This window comes from Lepisosteus platostomus, chromosome 19 (genome assembly GCF_059453375.1).
Source record: "Lepisosteus platostomus isolate fLepPlt1 chromosome 19, fLepPlt1.hap1, whole genome shotgun sequence".
Classification (NCBI taxonomy): Eukaryota; Metazoa; Chordata; class Actinopteri; order Semionotiformes; family Lepisosteidae; genus Lepisosteus; species Lepisosteus platostomus.
In genome coordinates, this window is record NC_142629.1 from 16,890,001 (window position 1) to 16,916,577 (window position 26,577).

At 40.4% G+C, this 26,577-nt stretch overlaps 2 protein-coding genes across 3 annotated transcripts in view; both read right to left on the reverse strand.

Moving 5' to 3' along the window:
- The window catches only part of nherf2 (NHERF family PDZ scaffold protein 2), a 69,395-nt gene extending 51,091 nt beyond the window's left edge, over positions 1-18,304 (reverse strand). The window contains exons 1-2 of the mRNA XM_088613126.1: positions 17,480-18,304; positions 15,117-15,368 (exon numbers count right to left, since the gene is read on the reverse strand). Of these exons, the coding sequence (XP_088469252.1) occupies positions 15,117-15,368; positions 17,480-17,686 (459 nt within the window). The 5' untranslated portion in view covers positions 17,687-18,304. The remainder of the gene's footprint in view (positions 1-15,116; positions 15,369-17,479) is intronic.
- Positions 18,305-20,982: 2,678 nt separating this feature from the next.
- nthl1 (nth-like DNA glycosylase 1) lies at positions 20,983-26,526 on the reverse strand. 2 transcript variants are annotated; one of them, XM_088612614.1, is made up of 6 exons: positions 26,064-26,526; positions 24,743-24,999; positions 23,842-24,012; positions 23,197-23,356; positions 22,690-22,795; positions 20,983-22,428 (listed from the first exon to the last, which is right to left on the reverse strand). In XM_088612614.1, exons 1-6 carry the CDS (start codon positions 26,290-26,292, stop codon positions 22,260-22,262), a joined length of 1,092 nt encoding a protein of 363 aa, XP_088468740.1. In that variant the 5' UTR covers positions 26,293-26,526; the 3' UTR covers positions 20,983-22,259. The 2 variants fall into 2 exon arrangements, 1 of the variants encoding a protein (XP_088468740.1); XR_015928381.1 differs by having other exon boundaries at positions 22,290-22,428; positions 22,690-22,812.
- Positions 26,527-26,577: the final 51 nt, after the last annotated feature.

Sequence of the window (26,577 nt, forward strand, 5' to 3'; positions counted from 1 at the left end):
CAAACAAGATCAAATAATCTGCCTTTAGTGTCGTAAATATTGTAACTCTAGAAACAGAGATGTTACCAAAACACCAAGAGTTCAAGATGGAAAGTACAGGGAAACTACAATAGCAATGTGTCGGCATTAGTCATGTTTGCATTGCTTCTAAAAGGTTACAAAAAGCACATTTGAAATGATGCGATCCAGGGAACACAGAAAACTGGAGAGAAGCCACTTTCTCGAAGTAATGTGAAGAAAATCAACAGCACAAAGATGTACACTGCTCTCAAAAAGGAACGTCTTGAGCGCGTCTGTTCCTCTTTCTAAGGCAGAGGGAATCAAGGATGCATGTGGAATGCGTGCTGGGATTCTAAATATAAATGGTAGCAATAAATAACAGTATACTATTAAATAAACACACTTTTCCAGCTTTCTTATGCACTATTCATCAGAAAAGCAAGAGCCACCTTAAGACAACTGCATTCCTCAGCTATAGCTTCCATTGTCCCCGGGGACTGAACACAAGTTAAGAACTTGCACATCTGGAAGCAGGACAGCTGGCTTTGCAAGAACAGTACAATATTCACAAAACAAACTTGTGAGGTTTTCCAAGTATATGTGAATTGATTTTATTGTGTTTGCAGGCCAAAGGAATCCGAACGAACTAAACGCTAAAGAGAAGGTGTGTTTAAGAAAACATCATAAAAACCAAAACCTTCTACCTGCAAAAATGAATCAACAGAAACAGCACACACAATCAAGATCTGGCTAATGGTTTTACCAACAAGTTAATCTCAAATGTACAGCATACAAACATCAACTGAAAGTTAAAGGTATTTAATAAATAGGCTAATAATTGTAATTAGGGTACCAGTTTTCATTCTATTCCTTGCTTTCTTGTTATTGCCTCTATTTACAATGCTGTGCGGTTTGATGTTTGTTTAAAATGTATATTCTAGGGCATGGAGGCACAGTGATTAGCATTGCTGCCTCATAGCACTGGAGTCCTGGGTTCAATTCCAGACTAGGATGCTATCTGTGTGGAGTTTGTATGTGCTCCCCGTGTTCATGTGTGTTTCTACCATATGCTCCTGTTTTCTCCCACAGTCCAAAGACATGCTGACAGGTTAAATTGCTTCTGGGAAAACTGGCCCTGGTGTGAGCATGTACGTCTTTGTGTCTGTGTGTGCGCCCTGTGATGGACTGGTGTCCTGTCCTGGGTGTATCCCGCCTCGTACCTGCTGCTTCCTGGGATTGGCACCTGCTGTGACCCTGTACTGAGTAAAGCAGTTAGAAAATGTATGTTTGGATGTAGATATTCCTTCACAACAACTGCAAGAAACCCTGAAATGAATGAACAACAGCATATTATATTATCCACTTCAAGTGTGTATGATGCCAAATAAAAGCTATTTGACTTCTAAATTCACAAAATAAAAAAAACATAAAACATTACAAAAGACAGGGGGAAATCTAGCCCAACTGGCTCATTTATCCTAAAATATTTCAATAACTTGAATCAGGTTCCGTCATAGTTTTCTCTGTTCAAGACTAACATTTTTAAGGTCTTTTGTCTTGTCTTTAAGCCTGGGAATGCATCTGGTCAGTCTTTGTAATGTGCTGAGTAAAGTTTACACAATATTTTAAATTAGGTCATAGCAGTGCATTGCATAATGTTAATACAGCAGTATAATTTTATTCCACATCTATGTTTTACTCCTTTTGTAGTAACTGTTGAGTTTTTAAAAGGGCTCTATTAATATAGTGGTTAAGCTATACAGCTACACTAAAGAAAATGATGTTTTATAAAGTTTTAAATCTTTTTGTCTCATTAGCAGAGTGCAAAAGCCTAATTCTGATAAAAATAGAAATTTGGCAACATTTCCAACTTGAGTGACCTAACATAGATAGAATGTGAAAGTGGATACAAAATAAAACGAATCTAGCTCATGAAAATATAGGAATAAGCCTATGTAAAACCAGATCATAATTCTGGACATCTGGAAAGAGTAATACAATACACTTTAAATGCAGCCAACAGTCTAGAAAAACATGAATTAGGTGTTTTTTGACAACTAAAATCTCATAATTCGAGAGTGCTCTTTTTTCATATTATGAATAAGGATTTAAGGTGATTTATAAAGTCCAAACACCGTAGTTAAACCTTTAGAAGTAAATATGTCATTTCAGTCATTTCACCACACCTGTGTAGTCAAGAACTTGTGTTTTTGGGCTCTGCTGAGGTTTTTGTGGGGTCTTTTCTTAAATAAGCGAAGGGGTTTACATTTACCAGTGCAATGTTTTTTAAATGCAATGGTGACTAAAGCAGAAAAAAATAAACATTAAGAATCATTGTATGTGAAATAATAAGTGAACCCCTAGTTTACTCAGCATAATTAAGGGGATAATTAGAACCAGGTGGTTTAATCATTCAGGTACTTAAAAAGTAAACAAAGAATGAGTTTGGGCAGCCCTGTCCTATATAATTGTCAGAAACCTGTGAGTTTGTCCTTATGGCATGCCATGATCAAGAGAGATTTCAGAAGATCTGAGAAAAAGGAGTAATTGATGCTCACCGATTTGGAAAGGGGCACCATTTTTCCACTGTCAGACAGTTTACTATTTAAAAAAAGACCATGCTGACTCAACCCAGGACCAGTGACCTGCCAAGAGCGCCCCAGGAGCAAATCAGTCATCCAGGAAAGAACTTCAGAATAACACCTAACAATCTGCAGGCCTCTCCTGAAGTGGACAGTGTCTGTGTTTAGGCCTCAACCATCAGTAAAAGACTGGACAAAAACGTTTTGTCATATATATATGGCTGGGATAACAGCCAGGAGCAAAACATTCTATTTCTTTTGGGCAAAATGACTTTTGTGGAAATATTTTTGTGAGCTGGTGAGCAAAATAATATTTACAGAATCGAAATCTCCAGAAGTTTCAAATTCAATTTCATCCATCCATTCTCTATCCAATCTCTCCAATAGGGGGCCATGGGGGAGACACAGCCTGTCCCAGAAAGCAATGGGTGCGAAGCAGGACACAAATTAAATTACAACCAAAAAATAACCCAAAGAGTCAGAACAACATGATTCCCGTGGGTTCTCAATTGAACAAGCACCAGTTCAATTATAAAACTTACCAGAATAACCCATCCAAGCATCCAGGAACATTTCATTCTATTCAGTGAGAGAACATCTAAATCCCACATTGTCTTTTCTGATGCCTTTGTTTTAAGCACAATCTTCTGTGGGTGTGGATACTTCTTTTTTACAAAAGTAGTGCAGACTGCAACTAAGTAAAAGGCGCTAAATATATGATGTCATGTGATCAATAGCTCAACAAAAGGCTTGATTTAAATCTAAACAAATAAATCTACATCCAGACTTTCAGATCAACACAATGGCGAAAGAAATTCAAACCATCACATTACTAGAGAGGTGTTAGCTCCTGTCAACTTTCAGAGAATTTCAGCTGGAATTACATGACTGCCTGCTGCTGTGTTGTTCTTCATCACCTCCCTGTTGGTAGAGTTCCAAGCTTGTCTATAACTGGGTGTTGAGAGGGAATAGAATATACTACTTTTAATTAAATAAATCTTCAAATTGAGCCCTTGAACTCCTGCTTTTGCTTGCTGGTGGACCAATTACTTTATTTGCTATGTTGTAAAAAGATGAGTAAATTTAAAAATTCAAATGCTGTCTGTGCATGTGTCTTCTGGAGCAAGTTCAGAATGCTCGCATCATTGTTAACCTGCTTACACAGCTCAAGAAGAACAATCTGTTTGTCCTTTCCAGGACATAAAATCTAACTGTTCCATTCCATGCAGTTTAGAATCAGTTATACTCTTCAACAAATTAAATTTCCTCATTCATCTGTAACCATAAAATGTAAACCTGAATTCTTCTTAAAACCTGAAGTAATGTAGTTATCCTTATGATTTAACCAATACTTGATTTTACACCATTCCATAGATTGTAAACTTTCTGCAGCTAATTTTGAATCAAATGGCCATATTATTTGTATTTTAAATAATACACCAGTCTGTGTTTGTCACAAAACACAAAACACTGTTCCCACGTATATAAACATACGTAAAATAGCACAGCATTGTGCAACTCCATTAAAAATATGAGTAACTGCTGATTGAATTCCATTTACAGGACACATTGTGGTCTATAATTTAATAAACAGGTTATTAGACACACATAGCCCCGGACTTCTGCATGAACAGGTGATGCCGTTTAATATTAAATGCTGATGAAAATACTATAATAGTCTAGTCTAGCACAAGCCTGTGCTATAATTCTACATGTGTAGAAGCAATAAAACCGTTTAATGTTGCATCTTCCATCCTGTTTGTCTCCTTGTCTTATAAGCAAACTGCAAGGCATCCAATAAGTGAATACTATTTAACACATTGCATTAGCCACCATTTTTAACAACATGTTCAAAGTAATTCATAGCAATAGATGTCAAAGATGCAGGACGTAAATGATCTGCTAGTAATATGTTTTGCTTTTCGGTTCGGCAATAGTTTTAGGTGTTTTTTGAGGTGTAAAGAATAATGGCTTTAAATGGGGATCAATAGAAGTTTGAAATAATTTGTGAAACATACCACACAACTACTGCTGACACTTTTCAGCATAACAACACGTTATCCAAGTTACATAACACCAAGTTACCCAGACACAGCTTCACATGCTTTCATTTTGCTAAACACCTGCAGCACTTCTGACACAGACATATTCAACTGCTCACACTCTGAATGATGATGAAGCTTGCTCTTCTGTGATACTCACATTGGCAGCACAGGAATAAAATACATTTATGTTGTTTGTAAATAAAGGTTATTAGATACACTCATTTCCTGTTTTTTTCCATTTGTTCCAGTTGCTATAGTCTTTTCTACATTCTAGGCTCCGCATAACATTTTCTATTGAAAAGGTTTAACCTTGACCTAGCCCCCGTTCCTGGATTGCTAAAGTATTCAGTGGGAAGGCTCAATTCCTGCAGTATTCCTGTGCTGGGATTAATCATCGGTGTGTTGGCAGTATACGTACAGAAATCTACTCTAACTTGGGTGATGTAATAATGAAAATCAGGGTTATACACATTGAAACACTTCCCACTTTGCTTACTACGCAAATTCTTTGTGATTCAGACAACTTGTAAAAATTGACCATTTGAAAGGCAGATACACACAAAGAATTAGGTAGAGACGTGAGTGTTTGAGATATGAAGGAGGATCCATCTGGGGCATATGTTGTTAAAGGGACAGTGTGGACATTCAGAAAAGGGTCTAGGGGCAGGAGTTTGATTGCTAGACTGAAGCACTTCATTTGTATGACAAGCAAGAAGAAAAGATTTGCCATAAAAACTGTCCTGGATCCAGAAGATTTGTTAGAAATCTTGTTCAAGTGTAGGCTTGGATTGGCTGAAACACTGATGATAGTGAAAAAGATATCAGAAGAGTTTCAACACAAATGTTTGTGCCCACCATGAAAAACTGATGTGACAACATTAAACTCTGTTTTAATAGGCTTTTACTCCTAAACTTCTGTTTGTGACCGCTTACTCATGTGAACTGATCAGACATTTAAAAATATATTATTTCAGGAAGGGTGTTGAAAGCCTTTTCAAAAAACACAAATCCTGTATATAAATCCTAAATTAAATTAATTTAAACTACACGTAATTGAAGATGACAATCGAACAAGTATTAGCACCATCTTAATAAACAGTGGATTCTTGTTTATCTCTAGCAAAAACAGCTCAAAAGAGCAATTAATTATATCCAATGTCTGACTTGTTTCAGATCTCATTGCCATGCAACCCTTATGTGGTCCCTGTTTCCCCGCTAGTTAAGCAAGCCAGCACAAGTAGCCAAGAAGAAGTTTAAGGTTTAGATCACAGACAATATAGTGCCAAATGAAATAACACAACGTCTGTGAAAACCTGTTTCTGCTGTTCAGATTCCCTCTTTCATTATGAGATTTATGTTCTCTCTCTTAGCCTTCTCTAATGAGATTGATTCATGCGCATTTCTAAGTAATGTGTAACATACAGCCGAACGGCAAACTATACATCCTGTAGTTAACAATAGGTTTCTAATGTGAGGAAGCAACGGAAAAAAATATGGCATCAGATACTGGTTTAATAGTATGTAGCGTCATTTAATAATGAGGGTTCAGGTGCAAAAGCATGAACTAGAAAAAAAAAGAGAAGGAGAAAGCTCTGACTTATGATATTAAGACTTTCTTGTTGTGTTATGAAGGAGCTGCCATGATGGCAAAAGTAAGAGTTGATTTGCAGTAATTAGCAGTCAGTGGGCCTCCCGGTGTCTGCCGTCAACGTAGGTGAAGGAAATGACATCGAATTACTCGTTGAAACCCAGAATGGAAGCCATATGTCATCAGGGTGACTAATCGCCCACAGACTGGCGGAAAGAGGCCACTGGTGTTCATCAATGTTGAGTCTTCCAGACGACAAGAGGGGGTGTGTGCACTGAGCTACTATTCGGCTTCTTTGGCGGGTCTTGGGAAGATCGATAGAATCCAGATTTATGACAACCACATTGGGAATTATTGAAGTGGGAAATTCAGCAGGGTGCTATTAAAAAACATGCTCAATTCTACAAAATGACAAAATTGATCGGCTTAGGACCCTCTGTTAGACTAACATGTAAAAACAATGTTTTCTTGCTCTGCAGTGTTGCATCATCATTACAGCTTTAACATTTTGGGGGGTTTGTTTCAATGATAATGGACCACTGAGAATATCCAGTGTCAACCAGTGCCCATAAAAAAAAGGAATGGTTTTAGAAGTTATCTTATTCAAGAATTATGATATATATTATACCATTTCGTCTAAATCTGACATTTCCATTTATTCTATACATGTCTGTGTGGTCACTTTTTTTTAAAGAAAATAAAACATTTTTTTTGTTCCTTTGTCAATAAAGGAACAAAAGGAGTTTTAAAATAATTTTTCGGGAACCAAGTTGTAGAAAACCACCCTGAGTGTAAATAGACCTTCTCATATCGGCACTTGCTCTCAAAAACTACATTACTAGGCCTGCTGCCCCCTGTTCTACAACCTTTGTTCCTGCTGTTTCCAAGGATGTTTGTTATAAAACACAAATACATACGTATTGGTACAATAAGCAGAGAGCAGAGAATTCCAAAAGAGGTGAAATACTGCATTATGCTTCTTCGGAAGAATAACAGCTTTGTTGAATTGCAGGGTGAGAAAGCTATATTTAAAACGTTTAAGAGCCCCGCGAACAATGAGCCGCACAGAATCAAGCAAATGCTGTCATTGTGTCAGAAAGGTCTTTAAACTCACTATTTTTCAATTACATCTCGGCCCCCCCTTTCCAGTAAAGTATGTTTTTTTACTGCAAAACACATCATTAATCTGCAGTATGTATTTGAGAAATAGTACAATAGCTTGTACGGTTGTTATCATCACAGACAAAACGTTATTGATGTTACTGAAATTAAACATGACTGAAAAGGGTGTCAGAGAAAGGCACAAACATGCACTGTGTTCAGACACAAAAACTGAGCTTTTTAAACAGGTTGTAGGCAATACAATTTCTAAGAATGGACCCATACATTTTTCTATTAAATATCCAAGGTAAATGTCCACAAACATCTGCAAAATAACAAATAACTGAGAAAGGTAGTAGTTTACTTTTGTTCTGGTATCTCTACGCTGATACTGTGTTGTGCACTTACACATACTTGATGATTAGTGAATGCTATATTTGCAAAGGTTGTATAAACCTCTTATCCATACCTATAACATTTTCTTCTAAAATTATATTGAACAAAATAGTTAGACCTAAACGTATGCATTTATGAGGAAAGGCTGAGACATGCCCAGTTCGAATAACCTTATAAAAATAACACTGTAAACTAAACCGATTTAATAACCAAGCACAAAATAAGGTAAAATGTAAGGAAATAATTTAGTATGGAATGGTTTTAAGGAATTGTGTTAAATGTACCGCCAGCACTGCGAGGGGTTAATATCCCTGAAAGGTTTATTCTGTAAATAATTCTGTATAGTACAAAAGGATCTTTCAAGTCAATTAAGTTTTAAATGTCTTGTAGCTAATGGGCTTGTTTTGCAGTTGAACTGAAATAAACATATTGGGCACAAAGAGCTTTCAAAGGACTTACAGGACTGTCCAAATAATCATAGCAACTGGGTTGACTTTAATGTACCAAGACTGATCTTTAAAAACTGGGAATCAAGCCAACATGTTTCAAATAAATGCATTGGACACATGAATGGCATATTACTACAATCTGTTTGTAATTAAAGCTTCAATAGAACCCAGTGACGAGTTCTTGAACCATATGATACACATGAACACTATACACTACTGAAGTCCAGAAGCTTTTTTGTCATTTAATTTATACTGGAGAGGAAGTGCTGGAATTCAAGGTAACTCTAGTAGTCTGGCTACCCTGGCAACAGGCAGCAATTGGCATTTTAAAAGAAATTCAGCCTTAATTGAATGCCTCTGTCTCTCCTGCTGGACAGTGTTTAGAGTTTCATTACATGGTTATATTTCATCCTTAGAGGCAACATTTTCTGAAACCGAAAACAACACACGAAAAAATCTACAGTAGGTCCAAAAAGTCAGCCTACTGTAATTTCTAAAAAATGGGCTTCTGAGAAATGTAAACTCAAAATAAACATGATATAACAATAGCCATTGATACCATTAAAAGGCTTTATGCAGGCTTCTCATTTTCCTTTTTTAAAACACATTCTGATCATGTCTACACAATGCGTGAAGCAAAGAAAAGCACTAGAGACAATTCACCTTCTTCATGTACTCACGGATTTTGCCTGTGAAGTGCGTGGTTTCATACAGTAATAACCAGGTCTTCCTTTTTACCGCACATTTACTATAAATGGCGGGTCCCACCTTAGTTTAAATGCTTTCAAATGTTTCTGGTAAAAAGACAAATTGCTTCAGTTGGTTAGAAAGAAATGTAATAAAATATTAGGGAATACTATTGTACGGTTTACATTTATTTCCATTTCATCTAATTATTTTGCACACTTCAGTTTCCCCTTCACTAGACTCTGGATGGTTAGTTTAAATTGTCTAAATGAGTGAAAAGGAACCTGAAAACCGACCTGAGCACTTCCTCGGGTCTGCATGCTGCACCTCACCTCAGACGTGTGAAACACATGTAAGCCATGATATCAGCAATGTCACATCCCACACAAATGTGATTGTGGTACATTTTTTCCATCCATCCCTGTCTTGGCCTCTAGATGTGATTCCATTTTTTCCCTTGTGACTCATGATCCCCTCCATGAAATTCCTAAACTCCAGCCCCATTTCCTGAATACCAAGCAGAATCATATACTAAGTTACTCTTTTTATTTTTTTAGTTATTCTTAAAGCAGGGGAGGTTACATGCCTCTGGCACATGATGTCCTAGGTAATGATGAAGGTGCACAATTTCTTATTGCCATCAAGCCTCAAGGAAAGAGTACTTTACAGACAGATCTCTAGACAAAATGATGAGGCAAACTCTGGAATCAACTAATCTGACCCATGATAACAGTTCAACAGTCCCTCTAAAAATGGAGCTCCAGAGGCTATTTACAATCCACCTCAATAGAGATAATATTGTGTCCCAATATGACTTTTCAAAAGATTAGCTGATCATTAGAAAGACCTCTTCCGGTTCAATCGTAAACAGGTACAACTATTTCTCATCAAGAAACTTTGAAATGAACATGTTTCAAAAGTCCTAGAAAGGCAAACATTTTCCCCAATACAGTTTAAGATCCCAGTACAGAAATGATCAGACTTCTGCTATGACAGGTATGGGACTAATACAATCTGTAAATGTCTTAACATGTCCTTTTTGACTCTTTTTATGGAAGTTAGTTTACATATGAAGCTCCCAGAAAAATTGTAATTGAGAAAATCATGGTTGACTCACAAATACATTTTAAAAATTAGATGCATGGGAATTACAGTTATCTTATATTGCCTTCTTTGGAAAACACAGGACTTCAAAATACATTTATTTCCTTGATTAATAAACTGGTCCAACACCTCCTCTGTAGTGATTTCACTACTCAGTAGTAGAGCCTCAGCGCTTCTCATCAGATATCTGCTGCACTCTGTATCCTGTGATTTGTGTAGGCAATTAGATGAAAGTACAGTAATTAACTGGAAGGAAAGGAGCTCTCCTCTGGCACTGAGGCAAATAACTTTCACATTCATGAAACACCCCGAGGTGATCTCCATCGCAGGTCAATGATAAGAAACCACTAGAGGCATTAGAACAGAAGCTGAAAGGCAGGTTGCTTCGTAATGGGGGGCGGACAGTTACAGGGGATTATTAGAGAAGCAGACAGATCATATAAATGCACTTATTTTTAAGGGAAACGACTAATAGGGTTTTAATTCCTCACTGTGTCACAGCTAATAAAGTCAAAACTCAATCTTTCAGCTCTTTTGGAACGTGGCATTGCCTAACTCAGCAGAAAATTGCACAGAATTGCAAAGAAGAGGCCGGCATTGAAGGCACATGGCATGATTTTACTGCGATCTGGATAGCGCTGACTAGCCCTGGTCATCAACAGGGGTGTATGATGAAAGCCACAGGCTTGTGGAAGCAGTGGGAGTCATACTTCGCAACAGGGTCGTGCGGAATTCTGTCCAGTTCCTCTCACGCAGCCCGGAAGAGAATGTGCCCCCGCTCACTGGTCTCCGAGCCAGGTGGTGGTGCCATAAATATGCATAAATATGGATGTGCCACCTGCTGTCTGAGCTAATTGTGCATAGATTCAATGGAGCAAGTTGGGCAGAACTGTCACACTCCCCGAATTTCACATTTCATGTGTGAATTCCCACATTCACAAAAAGCCTTTGTCACACAGGCAGTATGAGGACCTGATGGATTAATATTCCTCATTCCTGTCATGTCAGATGAGCCTACAAGATGTATCTGATCAGTGTTTTGCTGAGAGTGAGGTTGCCCTCACCTTTCTACACATGCAGTTCTGTAATGATTGTACACTTCTACCCAAACCATCACACCTAGACCTACCTGTCGATTGATCTGCTTTGCACAACAGTTAGCTCATAGCTGTGCACATCTACATAACGCTCACTGATGTCCATCAGTGTGGTGTACATGAAACCATGATTCATCACTAAGAAGGACTTAGTGCCACTGTGAGGGACAGATCACTGTCTTAGTCCACCCTATGGCACAAAACTATTGGTCCATTGATAGTTGGGGCATAGTGGTTTCTGTCTGTTCTTTTATTTCTTGAGTTTCACCAGGCATATTTTGAAATATTTTTAAACCACCTGTTGTGGGTAATATTCCACATAAGTGACACAGAGTATGAAAACAAATAATAATGTTTTAATATTTTCACTTAATGCAGTTTAAAGAGAGAAGTAAGATTTATTCCTGGTTCATTCTTTTTTCTATCTTTTCATGTAAAGACTGTTTGAGGGTTCTGCTAGATTATGATAGTTATGCTTTACTGTCCTATAGATGGACTTTCTGTATGCATAAAGCCATTACAGCAGAACTGCATTATATACACATGCACAGGAAAAGTATTCTACTGTTATATATATATACAGTGTGTAACATGAGAGTAATCAAATACAGATGTAAGCTACAAAAAGAAATTCAGAATTACAACATAAAGAATTCAAACACTTTTAACACTGCTTCAGTGTCAAATTGTTTTTTTACTTTTATTAGCATTGACTGCAAAATCAGCCCTGAAGAAAACAGATTATAACAGAAGAATATATTTTTTCCCCATGAAACAGTTGTCTTATTCTGTTATGCCCAGTGAAAATGTTGATTGCAATATTTTGAAAAATAGGGCGATTTCTGTATTGAAGGTACACTAAAGAGTTTTAAATTAACTATTATATAATTTGTTTTCTATAACATAAAACTTTTTTCTGTAAAATAAACTGTTCATTTCTCTATAAGTCCCATTTAACAACAGACTAAGTAAAGCACAATATAGACAGTAAATTAGAAGAGTGTATTCGGAAGTACAACCAATTTATGAAAGGAGGAAAAAATGTTTTGATTGTTCCTATAAAATGTTTAAAAAGTGCACAAAAGTGTCATGTAGGCATTCTCACAAAACAAAGTCAAAAAGAAAAAATGATCATGTCCCATAGAATGTCCTCACATGCCAATTAAGCGAATTACAGGGGATTGTGCAAATTATCACTAGTTGATGTGCAAAGACCCAGTTTGTTTTTTTTTCCCTTTGGATTGAAAGTCAGCTTTCTTCACCAAATATAATCAGAACACTTATTTTATGAACTTGCCAGGGTTTAATAGCCTCTCTGACAGAACCATCTGACTGCCCCAGATGGCTCAGAACAACAGGCCTCTAACTGGAAACAGCCCTGGATATGGAGCTCCAGAACGCCAGTAATCTGGAACCAATTGTGCAAATGACTTCCTTCCCTTGCCAAGCAAAGCCGAGGGTCTTATGGGAGTCGCCCAAGCTTGAGAGAAAGGCATATGGAGCAAAGCTTCGAAAGAGGAATTCTTCCTCACTGTGTCTGGTGAAGTCACACAACTCATACAGGAGAACCAAGACAGCCATCTCTGTCTAGGAGGCCAGCAAGCTCTTTGTCAGGGCTCCAGGTACAGTACGCATCACTTCTTCCGACGGTACATCGGTGATGCTCCTTTTCAATCACACTGTAGGCAGAGCTGATATCCAGCACTCTGGTGCCAGTCTTTGGCTGCAGTAAACTATGCACCCCAAAACAAACAGTGTGTTAAATAACCCCCCTTATTGCTTTTTAACATTTCCATTATTTTTGCAACGAGGATGGAAGTTAGGCTTCAACTGCACAGCTGTTTGATTAGTTTCAGGCTCACAGGCTGCAGGCTTTTCCCCGAAATATGGTGGTGAAGTGCAATTCTAAGCATCTCCATATACAGTTTTTATTTCCATTCATATCTGAGCAGTGTTACTTAAAGAAGGATAATAAGCATGAAGCCTGCACCTGGTGTTGGTTTATATGCTCATAAAAGCTTAATCGGCTGCAAAGGCTATGTAATGGGAATCTCAATACTGTCCAAGACTGTAGGTTGTACAGTATTAAGTTATCGCTTTTTATTCTTCTGTATAAAAGAACAACTGCCACAAGAACAATCTGCTGGATTTGGGAAAAACCTTAGCACAGACCAGGGTGGAGCCCTGTTGTCCAGATACAGTATCATCTCAAGGATTTCTGAATGCAAGTGTCTGTGAAAATCAACCATAACTGAACTATGCTGACTATGCTGACTGTTTTTCATGATTTTTCCAGATATCAGTGTTTTTCTACTTCATTACTCCAAATCCATTCCCGGGCTGTCTACTTAACTTGTAGGAATTAATGAATATCATGCACAGTAAAATTATAGTGGAAAGGCTAGCTTCATTACACATAAACCACAAAGCGAAGATAACCACATATTTTATGGACGGCAGTGCAGCAACCCACTTAATGTAATATGCTGATAAACTAATGACAACAACAGCAAAACTCCAACACCAATTCTGATGTGCTTACAACTCGGATGGAATATGGAGTGACCCTATGAAGCAAGTAATCCCTAAAGCATGCTGAGCTTGGTGAGAAACAGAACAGGAATATGGCCTGAGAGAAAATTCCTTTTCCGCTTCTAGAGAAGTACACAGGCTCCTTGTATTACTTACCAGCCGTGATGACTGAGCTCCAGAGCTCTAGACCAGTACCAGAATGAATGGTTTGTGCAGGGTACCTCTGCCCATGTCCCCCTCGACATTTCTGTTATGTGACTGTTAAAGGCATCAGCTGGGTTTCAGGGACTGATTAAAATGCTCCTCGTTCACATTGTTTGAAAGCTTACAAAAGCACAAGAGTAGTACATAACATCCTTACCCTTCGTTTAAAAGCAGAGAGTGAGAAATAAGTCTGGATTTCCACAGCACACATACTGTACTGTCTGGCCAGCTAGAATAAATGAGGGCTAAAGAGACAAACTCAAAACATACAGACACTAAGTTCACCTGCCAAGGAGTACATTACAAAGGCAGACTGAGTTAAATGCTCTTAAAAAAATGTCCTTCCTAGCTGTGCTTCAAGGCAGACAGTCCATCTTATTACCTCTTAGCCCAAGACTTCTTCTTTTGAACTGAAATCCTGCGTTATTTTAGTCTTTATTAAAAAGATCTCAGACATCAGACTAATTTGTGGATCCCAGTGTAAAATCCCTGAGCCCGCTTTTCACAGTGATTTTAGCTCTATATTTCAATTTTCCCCACACAGGTTCAGAGAACAGAAAGTTCTTCTCTTCCTCAAAGTGCTTCAGTGGGAAATAATGTTTTTTTTAAAAGTGTCTTGATGTGCTTCCCACACCCGTTAACTGAAAAACAACTTGCACCCAGCCAACTAACCGTGTATCAGTAAGAGAGAAAAAAACATTCCAACAAATAAGACAGGAAAAACAGTAGTGACTCAGAAGTGGCTTGAACTTAACCGCAAATGTAATGGTAAAACATCTGAGTTCAGAGCACTGTTGTGCACCTAGAGCTCTTATCAAGGACAACAATGACCAAACCGAGGCGTTGGAAGTAAGCAGAACACAGGCTGATGATGCTACACATGTACTCAGTGCAAGACAGCGCCACATAATCACTGCAGCCACAGCCTTCCTTACTGTTCAGTGTGCAGTGATTCCTAAAGTGTGCCACAAAGCACGTTCAGTCACATATACTGAACAGGGGGTACTCCCCGTGCACCTGCACTGCTTCAGCAAGTCAGCCAAGCTGTGCTACGCCCACAGCAGCCATAGGGGCCAGAATATGCTGCATGCTTTAATACTGGTCTAAAGCCAGACACCTCATTAAAAAAATCGAAACAGGAACGCTTCCCCCCAAGCACAGCCCGACCTCTGGCCTGATTCTGACTGACCTCCGCCTGTCAATGACCTGAGGAAATGGCAGCTGACAGCTTCCGCCTGGCACTTTCCTGCGGCCTGCCCCCCCTGTGGAGACGCGCGCGCCAGCCGACTGACACGAGGCGCTGTGGGGGAGTGAAAGAGGGAGGGGCCCACCTGCTTTCCGGCCGGCGGGGGAGTCCTCTTTGCCACCCGCTTGGGCTCCTCGTTGCTCAGGGCGACCGGCTGCTTCAGGATGGAGCCGTTCTCCTTCTTGCTGGGCGGCGGCCTGGGCGTGGGCCCCGAGACGGCGCCGCGTGCCATGTCCTCGCTGCAGGTCAGCCGGGCGCTCTTCAGATACTCGTCCGTTTCTCTGTCCACCACCAGCAGCCGCGTCTCGCTCTCCAGGGCCTTGATTCTCTGCACCACCTGCAGCCGAAGGAGGACAGCGGGGGCTGAGGCTGCTGCGAGGCCCACTCCCACCGGGGTTTTACATGATTAAATAATTAAATATCATTAAATTAGGTACAAGGAAAGGTCCTCCTTCCGCTCTGCAGACAAATATGGAAAGCTCCCCAAAAATACAGCGTAAGGAGCAGTGGACCATTTTCGCTCTGAGCTGAAAATGTGTCAACATCGCTGACAAAGCATTCTTATGTCGGTATCTCCTTATGGGACAAAATGTGGAATATTTTGGGTTTAGAAGTTGGCCAGAATCTGATACAACTATAAAAACAACAATAATTCCTGCTTTGGTTCTGACAGAACATCCAAATTGCACATTCCAGCAAAATAAAAAAGACCAAGGGTCTGTTTTGGATTTGTTTACTACAGAGGAGGCAGTTTACACCCTGACAAAATAAGGATCTGAGAGTAAAACGAACTTTGAAACTGATTAAAGTAAACCAGATGACATGTATGGAAAGCCACAAAGAAATGAAGTCTACTGTAGGTATGCCACAGTCTGCCACAAGGAGCAGTAACATCCTTGATTGAACCCACCAATTGAATTTATTGAGTCTCCACTTGGAAGCTGTTAATCCCCAGTTTAATAGGCCCTTATCTCCCCTCACAAGGGTGAATGACTCCAAAAACACAAAGCAGAGAGAGGAAAGAATGTAAATACTCCCATGTAGTGACTCTATTCCCTAGGAGAGTGCCAGCTCTTGTCTTTGATTCATGGGGTTTGGTGAGGACTTTAATATGAAGCACCTAATAGCTCATTTAACAAAACACCCTTTTTTAATGTGCAAAGACTTTTTTGGAGTTCAAAGTTCAGACTATCCTTGTCATTACTGACAATAAAAAAAAAGTCTCACCTGCTAAAGAAAACAGAATTATTATTTTTTTGTGTTTCTTAATGAGCTGGTCAGTTCACTAAGATTCCTGTAGACTCACCTTGAGTGCCAAGATGGTTAATACAGCTTAATACTAACAGACAAATAAATTTAATGTATTCACCTTTAATGTAATCATTGCATACTAATTTCCACCTAATTTGTCAGACTAAGGGCTCATTAAGTTATAATTATTTTCTGCATTTGTATTTTGTGATTAAACAGAGACAGGAGAAAATCTCTTCTCTGCAAACCGAGTCCCAAAGCAAAAGAGGGAGCAAAGCAAGACTGATTGGAAACTGAAGTTTTTTCGTTGGACAAAAAAACCACAGCAAAAGCACTCCAATTGATAAATGAGAATGGCACCAGTTGTTAAACTAAAATACTACTAAAAATGCTGAACGATATACAACAACGTATATGACCTTTCAGTAATCCATACAGGTGTTAAAAAAATGTAACACTTTTTCTATGTGGCAAAACAAAACATTTTGACAATGAAGCTACTAAGTATTTGAGGAGTTACGTCCTGAGAACTACTACATGAACGATTATTTTATGTGCTGAACTGTCCCTTCCTTGGAGACAATTCCTCCCTGCACACAATGGTTCTGTGCTGGTACGGCCAACTGCACGGAGCAAACAAACACCCGTTTGTTGTGGCATCAGTCATTTGTCTTCACAATAACTTCCTTGGCTATGCGTAGAAATTGAAAGAATAAAGCATTTCGTTTGTTACGAGGAAACCGAACTCAAATAATATAAACAATGTCATATGATGACATTTATTTAAGAACCGAAAGCTTCCACTGAATTCTCTAGGACCTAGGACATTCCCAATAAACCAAGCAGAAAGGTTTCATTTTACAGTAACTTCGCGTGTTCAAGCGCTTTTTAAAGGGCACACCAAGCTAAATGCAGTGCCAATAAAACCCAGAGTTCGGTTAAAAAGGTTGGTCAGATTTAACCTGCCCTCAGCTTGCCAGTTCATACCACCGGGCAGGTCTTGATACGCGCACGGTACTGCAATTTCCAACGTTATTTGGGCAAAGAAATGACGGCATTAGCGCAAAAAAGATGGGGTCTGGGCACAGTTTCTGGGAACATTGGCTGCTTCATCACCGTCACAAAATACGACCGAAGAAAGGTCTAACCAAAGGCTGTGGGGGCAACGGGATGTTCAGATAGTGTTTCGGCACTTACTTGGTGATGCGTTTCTTTTTCCACGTTGTCACCGTTCACCTCCACCACTCGGTCCCCTGCTCGGAGCCCAGCAGCCTCCGCGGGTGAGCCCAGCTCCACTTTGCGTATGTACTGGCCACTTTTCCCTTTCTCGCCGTGCAAATGAAAACCATACCCATTCTCCCCTTTCGTCATGAAACAAAGCCGCGGTTTCAGCTCCTTGGTCATGTTTGTCACCAGACCAATTTCTGCGTTTTCACTTTTTGTTATCCACCTGAAGACTACCGTCGTCCTCTCCCAGTGCACGTCCGCCCGACTGCTCGCTCGACGCAGTCCCTTTAAACTTGCTGCCGATAATTTTCCAAAGACCCGAAATGTGAGGATTATCGCTAGGGATTTTCAAAACATTGACCACAAAAACGAAAAACGCACAGGATGAAAGTTCCTTAGGTTAAAAGTATATCCACAGGCGTTTAACATTCTTTAATAACAAACCACAAGTGTGAGGCGTAATCCCAGTGGTGGTCTTCTAGAGAACAGCAACAGGTAACCGGTTTCCAGTTTGTTTTGCGTGTGTAAGTTTTTTTTTTCCCTTCGCTATTTTACGGAATCGATGGATTTCGCGGCATAACGGACTCGGTTTTTTTAAGTTTTCCCTCTTGTTGGGCTGCTGTCATTTTGAACTACATGAGGCTCCAGGCCATGAACAGAAACTAGCTCAAGCGCTCCTTCCGTGCTCCATCCGCAACACTCAGCTGGGGAATTAGGATTCAATTACACGACAAGGTTTAAGTAAATAGATGTGTCGCTTAGATCTGTTACAGCTCAACAGCACCACCGCCCTACCAAATGGCTGCTTTAAAAAAAAATAAAACAAGATCTCGACATCAGTTCCACTCTCTGACCACTCTGAGAACTAATGACCGTCCTTTCAAAGATGTTATCCTAACCAAAGGCTTAAGACTTAACTGAAAATCTTTTGTTGTGGGTACTGTTCTTACCTTTGGATTCTTTTTTTTACAGATGGATTTATTCTACATCAGTTTTTATATGTAAAGTCTCTGTTTTTTAAAGGTTTTAAAATACGTAAAAAGTTCGGACCATGCGTAAAAGCGCGAGCACTGAAGTTCTTATTCGCGATCACGTTCACTATTTTATTAATGTGCTGGTGCATTTCTCCAGTGACGTGACAGAAAGAACCATCATTTCTGTATTTTGATTAAGAAAAGCGCTAAAACACAAGTAAGTTCAGCTGAGATCGCTTATCTACAATATTTACTACTGTATTTAGTGTAATATTCCAGTAAACTACTATTGCATTAAAATAACCCAAGAATTCACATAAAACAAACAGGAGCTATATATTTTCATGAGGGTAGCTGCATCAGCATGCGTAGGCTGCAAAGGAACAAGTAATAGGTTTATTCCATGCTGAAAAGAGAAGAAAGAATACACAGCGTTTCGGCCGTGGAGCCCCTCCTGAAGAAGGCTCCACGGCCGAAACGTTGTGTTTTTTCTTCTCTTTTCAGCATGGAATAAAAGGAGTCATATTTGTAAAACTATTTCATGGGATATTGTGTTGTAGTTACTGTATCTGTACAGAACATGTATTCTGAGGTAATGCGATTTTGAGTGCGTTTTTCTACCGAATAATGCCATTTTGTATTACGAATAATAGCAAGTCGTTTTTTGTTATTAATTGAAGCAATTACAAATGGAAAAAAAGGCTATCCTTTTCTTCCTTGTCCGAACTCACAGAGGTCAGCCAGTGTATAAGAGATTTCGCTATGTGCCACTTTCTCTGGGCTGTTATTCCACCCGGGTCTCGGGGAAACGTGCGGCAAGTGTCAGCGACTCGTGCCTGAGGAGATGACTGGGCTGTCGGGAGAGCAGCTTCCTGAGCCGGGGAGTAACAGAAAACGCTCAAGACATCCTAGAAAAATAAAGGTGCGGCTCTTTTCGTTTAGGTAAACTAGGAACTGACTCAGGGGAAAATGTCGCAGTTTTTTTTTTTGCATACCAGACAAGTTAAAAGATTCTACTAGGTCGCTAAAAAAAACTCAGAAATCTACTTGGTATGAAATGATCTCTATTTGCCCGTTGAACATTTTTAAATGAGATTGGTAAATATTATTCGAAATAAAACCTTTTTTATTTATTGTAAATTATAGACATGTAGCACATTATTGTCTGCAATGCCGATTTACAGAAGGAATCGACTAGAAGTTTTCAAGTGTCAACATCTATTACGTGTTGCTACTTTTCTCGTGTGCACTTTCGTTGGTGTACTGCCACATGCTGGAAAACACGCGTAACCGCTCTTGAAAAATGTCGACGTTACGGTAGGTCGGCGCACATGTATTTTTTCTATCAGTTTCTTTTTATCTTTAGTTCAACGGATACTAGGCCACAGGCGTTAAAATAAAACAATTAACCATAACAGTAACACAGCAGATTTAAGATGATATAATATAGGGTTACTACATGTGAAAAAATCAAACGCATAGAAAACATTTGGGGAACAAGAATAAGAGACAATTTCAGGACAGGTTAAGCTATTTGAAAATCCCTCCCGGACATTGATTTGAGGAACTAAAAGGAAGACATGATAACCCTCCATACTATAACACGTTGTATACTGTACATACACTACAGACCTTAATGTACTTCTGCATCTAGACATCAATTACATGTAACCTACTTTATATACCATAATTCTGTGCAAATTAAATGAAACTGCTCTTTAATTGGCAGAACAATTGTAGGGATCGTCAAAATACCGTCTTCTGTGGCTCTACCATTCCACACACTCAATTTAAAAATATTACGGTGGTTTCGGAACTAAAATAAATGGGCAGTTAACGCTTAAATTGCTTTCAGAAGGCTTACCCGTTTTCACACGAAGCAGTTTTTAATGAAGATGGTCATGTAAAACGTTAATCTAACATATAAAATCATAATGTGATGTTCACACCATGTTGAATAATTATAAACATATTTTAAAACGTACAAAACCAGCGGAAGTACCAATAATTCTGAGGTTCAAGGAGTCTGGAGATATACTAATGAGAATCAAATCTTACCATAAGGCAAAGCTGGGGATGTTTAACAAAGCTCACAAAACTATTTAACATATTTTAATTTTGCTTTAAAAAACTCCTACCACAACCCCGTTTCTTAAATCAGATTATTTGCATGAGCTTCTTAACGTCCATGTGAAAGCATGAGGTTTAAATGAATGTAGAAGTGTTACCATGTGCCATTACAAATATATGCAGCACGACAAACAATATAAAAGTAATACATCAATAATAAATGAATACATTAGCAGATAGTCAACTTACATAATTAACAAAGGCTTAACAACTGAGGTAATCAATTTAATCTTAGCAAATGTGGTGCAGAAATTAGCAAGGTAGGTGTTTTTTATTGTAATAGCAGGTTGACATCCTCATTTACTACAAAAACTGCCTGGTAATAAAATACCACCGACACATTTTCAAAGATAAGCCAGGCGCAGTCAGTGAAGTTAAGGTTTACCTCCAATGTTTATTTCGTAGAAAGAATGATTGAAAAAATATTTACAGAGGAACAGAACACCAGTAAATGACTGTTACTGTTTATTTTCTAAGGAAAGGATGTTTTATCAAACTTCCCTACAAATAGTTTTTTTATCAAACACTTCAATTATAAGTGGAAAAAACAAACAATTTCCGAAAGAACAAGGAGAATAATTTGTATACAACGTTTTCTTCAAGCCAAAACAAAGAGTTCTGAGTTATAATGTGACACATAAGCTTCGTTTCCAATGACATCTGGCTTTTTCCCCACTACAGGTTTTTTGATAAAGATAAAGCCTTGTGGCAGCACTTGAAACACTGAACGAGAACAAACCATTACAGATAACTGTGATGATTAAAAACCTCAATATCCCCTGGACAATCGGTATGAAAACCCGGGTCCAAGTGAGTGTGATTTTCGGCACATTCTCGGAGGAAACAAAACAAAAGACACCTGTAAACACCTCCAGTCCTGCAGCCCAACCCAGTTGAAACTGGCAATACTCCTATATAAGAGTGCTACAGGAGTGGACGAGAGGGAAGACGTGGGTATTTGACCTCCCTGAGACTCTGTTAACCCCTCTGTTTCAGTTAGTGTAAGCCTCAGGTGTCTGGGTCGGACACCTCTGTGAAAGAAATGCCTTTGTTTCCCCCCACACCACATATCGGTGTGATACTGGGATCCAGGTTTACGTTTAACTGCTGCTGCGGTCTCTATGCATTGACTTTTATTCCTCATACATCTTGGTCCCTATAATACTCGACTATTCATCCATCTGCTAATCACTAGGTCAATATGGGATAAGTCGCAGGGGAGCCGGAGCCTATCCCACAAGCAATGGGCGCAAGGCGGGATGCTCCTCGGATGGGACGTGCAGAAGCAAACACACACACACACACACACACACACACACACCAGGGCCAGTCCTCCCAGAAGCTAATTCACACACCAGTACGTCTTAGGCAGGAAACCAGAGCACCCAGAGGCAACCCACGCGGACATGGGGAGAACGTGCAAGCTCCACACAGACAGCACCCCTGGGATTGAACCCAGGGCCCCCGGGGGCCGCGCACAGCAGAGCTCACCACTGGGCCACACGGGCCACCCTCCTGAATTGGCAATCAAAACAAAATCCACGTCCCCGATGAAAAGAAACAACTGGCTAATGAGGAAAACGTTTGGAAAACTGGCACGAGTATCCCTTGTCTTGAGATAAAAGGCAAATGTACGCTAGTAGACTTTAGGAGTAGGGGTCTTTGGAAGGGGGCTCATGGCTCCTCTTCTTCTTGTTGCTGTTGGCATAGGGGCAGCTGTCCTTATTAAGGCAGTCTGAGCACAGTGGGTTTATTGGCAGGCACACCTGCTGGCCAAAACCAACTAACAGCCAGTTGATTTCACTCCAGAGGTCCCTGAAATAGATTACTAGGATTAGTAAATGTCGGCAGAAGCACTGCTTCCAGACAACTAGAGAAGGTGGCAGAGACTTATCGCATTATTTAATTTGTGGCGTACCCAAAAAACGAAACTTTGGCAGTTTGCATTTACAAAGCCACTTCTTTTATTTTAGTGATCAAAAAGTAGGATAAAACCCCACAGAACACTTCTGTCCCTTTACAGATAAGGGACAGTAACTAGGCCTCCAAGCTGTGGCTGGCAAGCTGTGCAGTTACCTTGGCAACCAGTCTTCCAATGCGACTCTGGTCTCCTCGGGAGTCTTTGTGCTTTTCTTCACCCATCCCAGCCTGTTGGCGATCCGATGGACATGTGTATCCACTCCTGGAAGACACAGATGCCTTTGCAGGTCGGGAACAGAGAAGCACGAGTTTGCTTTAAGGGCCCACGATAAAGGTGGACCGGAAAACATGAGTCATGGGACATACAGGCAGTCATCATCTGTCCCTGCATTTTACAAAATCGCAAAAAAGACAGGAAGGGTTCTGTTTTTCTATGGCAGCTTCCCAGTCTCAGCCTCTGGACTTTTGATTTCCATTCCTTTAAATAATTGCCCTTCGCTACAGTAACTGAAGGCTGCTGATTGTTTTACAAATTTACATATTAGAGCTTTTTAAAGCAACTCACTTATTAAACTGGAGTTGTTATGCCAGATTTTGTTACCTAACTTTCTTTCATTGATGTGAGGTATGAGGGGGCACTGATCATTTATCGCCACGACATACCAATTCCAGACACTTTCCGCCAGGCGATGTTCATAATCAGGTGAGCCATCTTGGGCCCGATTCCAGGGAGACGGATCAGGTCAGCCACGTTGTCCGGAATATCTCCATCGTACTGGTTCTGCAGTATTTCTGTTGTCTGCTTTATGTACTTTACCTTGGTCTGAAACACAAATTTACCATTTAAATCACTTATACAATGTAAGAAGGTGAAATGTTCAATGGGATCATTAACAACACTTGTTATGGCTTCCCCTGAATGTCTTTGGATGGCAACTCCTTTAACAGCATCCATATTACTGGGGAATTAGTTGGGAAATTCTCGTCCAGGTTGCTACCTACGCAGGTATTAAAATTGCAGAGGAAATCCACTTCCAGATTTCAGTAAGAAGGATTTTCCCAGGTCTTCATGTTGCAACATTTTTCACTTTATTTAAAGAATGAATAAAATGAGTTGCAAACAAAAACAAACCACAACGCAAAAGTACAGTTCTTGAGAGATGGTGTGAGCACGTATCGAAATCAAATCCGTGGCGAGGATACAAAAGGCGTTTTTTAAATTGAAGAGCTGATGTCCACTTTAAGTGGACTGGTTGAAGTCTTGTGTAGAGGGACAGCTGAATCTGAGCATCTGGCCCCGTTCTTTACCTTATAAAAGCCAACAGGGTAGATCAGCTCCCCCAGGGTGCCCTCATCGGTTTTTAGAATACTCTCCACAGACAGACCGTGGTCTCGGAGCTTTGTCATGGCTGCAGAGGTCACCTGGTCCTTGGTCTGGCTGGACAACATCAGCGAAATCAGAACCTGGTATCGCATCACCTACAGCGCAGAAAAAAACAAAACATCAATCCAGGAAGAATTGCCGTGGGGCATCTCGTTTAATTGTGAACTCTACAGCTCCAAACACAACGTCTAAGTGAAGTCTGCACTACATAAGAGCTTGATGAAAGAAGGCAAGGCCTTCCTTTATTACGGACAACTCTAGTAGAAACAAACATATATAATGGGAAAGCATACCGTAATTAATTAATTCCTTACAAATAAGGCTCTTTCCTTCTATGAAACTGAAAATAAAATATTCAGTACACTGTTTAAGTGTACTAAAACTGAAATTCAGGCAACCCCTACTCATTCTATTTATGTATAAACACAGTTTGAGCATTGCTACCTGGCAGTGCTGAAGCCCTGGATTCAATTCCTGAGGTGCTGTGTGTGTGGAGTTTGTATGTTCTCCCCGGGCGTGTGGGGGTTTCCCCTGGGTGCTCTGGTTTCCTCTCACAGTTAAAAAAATATGCAGGTTGGTTAATTGGTTTCTGGGAAAAATCAGCCCTGGTGTGCATGCCTGTGCCTGTGTGTCTGCCCCGCGATGGACTGGTGTCCTGTCCAGGGTGTGCCCTGCCTTGCGCCTGTTGCTCGCTGGGACAGGCTCCAGCCCCACAGTCCTGTTACTGGATAAAGCGGTTCGAAAATCGATGAATGGATAAACAGCATAAGGAGAAATGGCGCACAGAGCTCGTTTTCCTGTCTGTTCTAAGGCCGTTTGTCATACCTTGGGAGAAGCCTGGTCGTCAAAGCATTTTTCAGCTCCCATGAGGTCCACGGGCGCGTCCTTCCCCTTCCTCATCTCCCGGATGTTGTCCAGCTGCTTCTGCCAGCCCGCGGGCTCCCACCTGTCCTTCTTGGCATCGCCCCGTCCCGGCCCTCCGGCAGGCTCATATTCCGGCCTGACGCCCCCTCTCCTCCGCCTGTCCTTGGCCGACGTCCCCTCGGCGCTCGAGCTCCCCTGACTGCGCCGCGCTGGATCAGCTGAACACAACGGACCGAGCAGAAAGTGGCCCGGGCGCTGGGTTTATCCAGACTCTGCATCATGGGAGCTGAACTCCGGTCCTCAGAGGTTTCTAGCTCTGTTTAAATCCCCAGCTTTTCAAAGAGCAAGGGCAGGCTTCAACTTGTCCAGTTGAGACGATAATGAGTTCAGTTAGGGAATTAAGGGCTCAGGGTGGTGGTGGGGGGGGTATTTCAGGACTGGTGTTTGTGCCCCCCTGGTCTGCAGTAGTCAGGAGTCCACTGCATGGCCGTATAACTAAGGTCAGATCTCATGAACAATCAAAACGTATTTGATGTGGTGCATTTCAGGAAAAGCCCACTTCAGAAAGCACTAAGTCCGTGTGGGACACTGTTAAATGAGTGGCTCTTGGCCCACGGGCTGAGGGAACCAGCTGTTTTTTTTCCGTTTCAACTAGGCCCTTAATCGCTGGTGCTAATTAATCTGATTTAACTGAACTAAGTAACTCACCCAATTCACTACACCTCCCAAGTGTTCCAACTTTGGACACTTACAGATTTATCCAAAAACCTGCTGGACTGTGACTCTCCTGTCACCAGACTGTCATCCCCCCCCCCAGCAGAAACAATTCAAGAATATAAAATAAAAACATAAAAAGTGAAATTCACACTAAATTTACTATCAGTGCAATAGTCGTAATTAGTTATATATTTCTGTTGGTGCCCAATGTCATCAAAATTACCCACTTGTGGGGTTAGCTATCGAAAATTAGTTACAATTATTGATACTCGAACTCAGCATTGTGTAGTGATTTTATTCACCGAATACAACTGTTATTCCCAATGAATTACCAATACCAAGCCTCTACCGGAACCCCATTTTCACCATGCAATTTTATTTACAGTGTCATTTCAACACACTTTTCAAGTGATCGTTGTTTTTTAATGATCAAGTACAGTGCTTCCTGCGATGGTGCAAGTTCATCAGAAGCCAGCAGCGGTGCATACCCCTCACGCATCGCAGTTTATCGCCGTTAAACTTACACACAACAGCAGAAGAAACAAAAACACCAGTCCTTTCTCACCTGCAGCTGGATCCTTCTGGGCATCAGCGGAGGAGAAACGATCCTGGTCACTCGGTGTTTTATCCTCGTCTTTGCCCCTCCGTTTTGACGTCTCCTTCGCCTCGCTGCTTCGTGCACCAGTTAAACCGAGCTCTGCCTTCAACACTTTGCTCCTTTTTCTCGTCACCACGCCGGCGCCCGTTTCTAAAAAGTAAGGGGAAGTCATTCTGAAGACAGAAAAATAACGCATCCATTAAACAAGCTATTTCTATCAAACTTCACCGCACGGTGTGGCACACCGAGGCCGCGCGTGTTTGAAGCTGATAAATACTGCTGGAATATGAGCAATATGGAGTCCAAAGCCCTCTAATGAATTATACAGACTGATATGAACTACTGTGCAAAATCCATGTTGTACTGTTTAATTAAAATCGCACACACAGAGCAAAACACTTCCACCGCACAGAAGACTACATTTCCCAGAATGCAGCACGCAGCCAGAGGGTGGGTTTTTTTAGGAAGTGCAAGCTTTCCC

Coding starts and splice junctions, on each gene's coding strand:
- nthl1 (XM_088612614.1), bottom strand. CDS start 26,292: ATGCGTTATTTTTCTGTCTTCAGAATGACTTCCCCTTACTTTTTAGAA. Junction 25,000..26,063: donor CCAGAAGGATCCAGCTGCAG/GTGAGAAAGGAC, acceptor CGTTGTGTTCAG/CTGATCCAGCGCGGCGCAGT. Junction 22,796..23,196: donor GCGGAAAGTGTCTGGAATTG/GTATGTCGTGGC, acceptor TGTGTCTTCCAG/GAGTGGATACACATGTCCAT.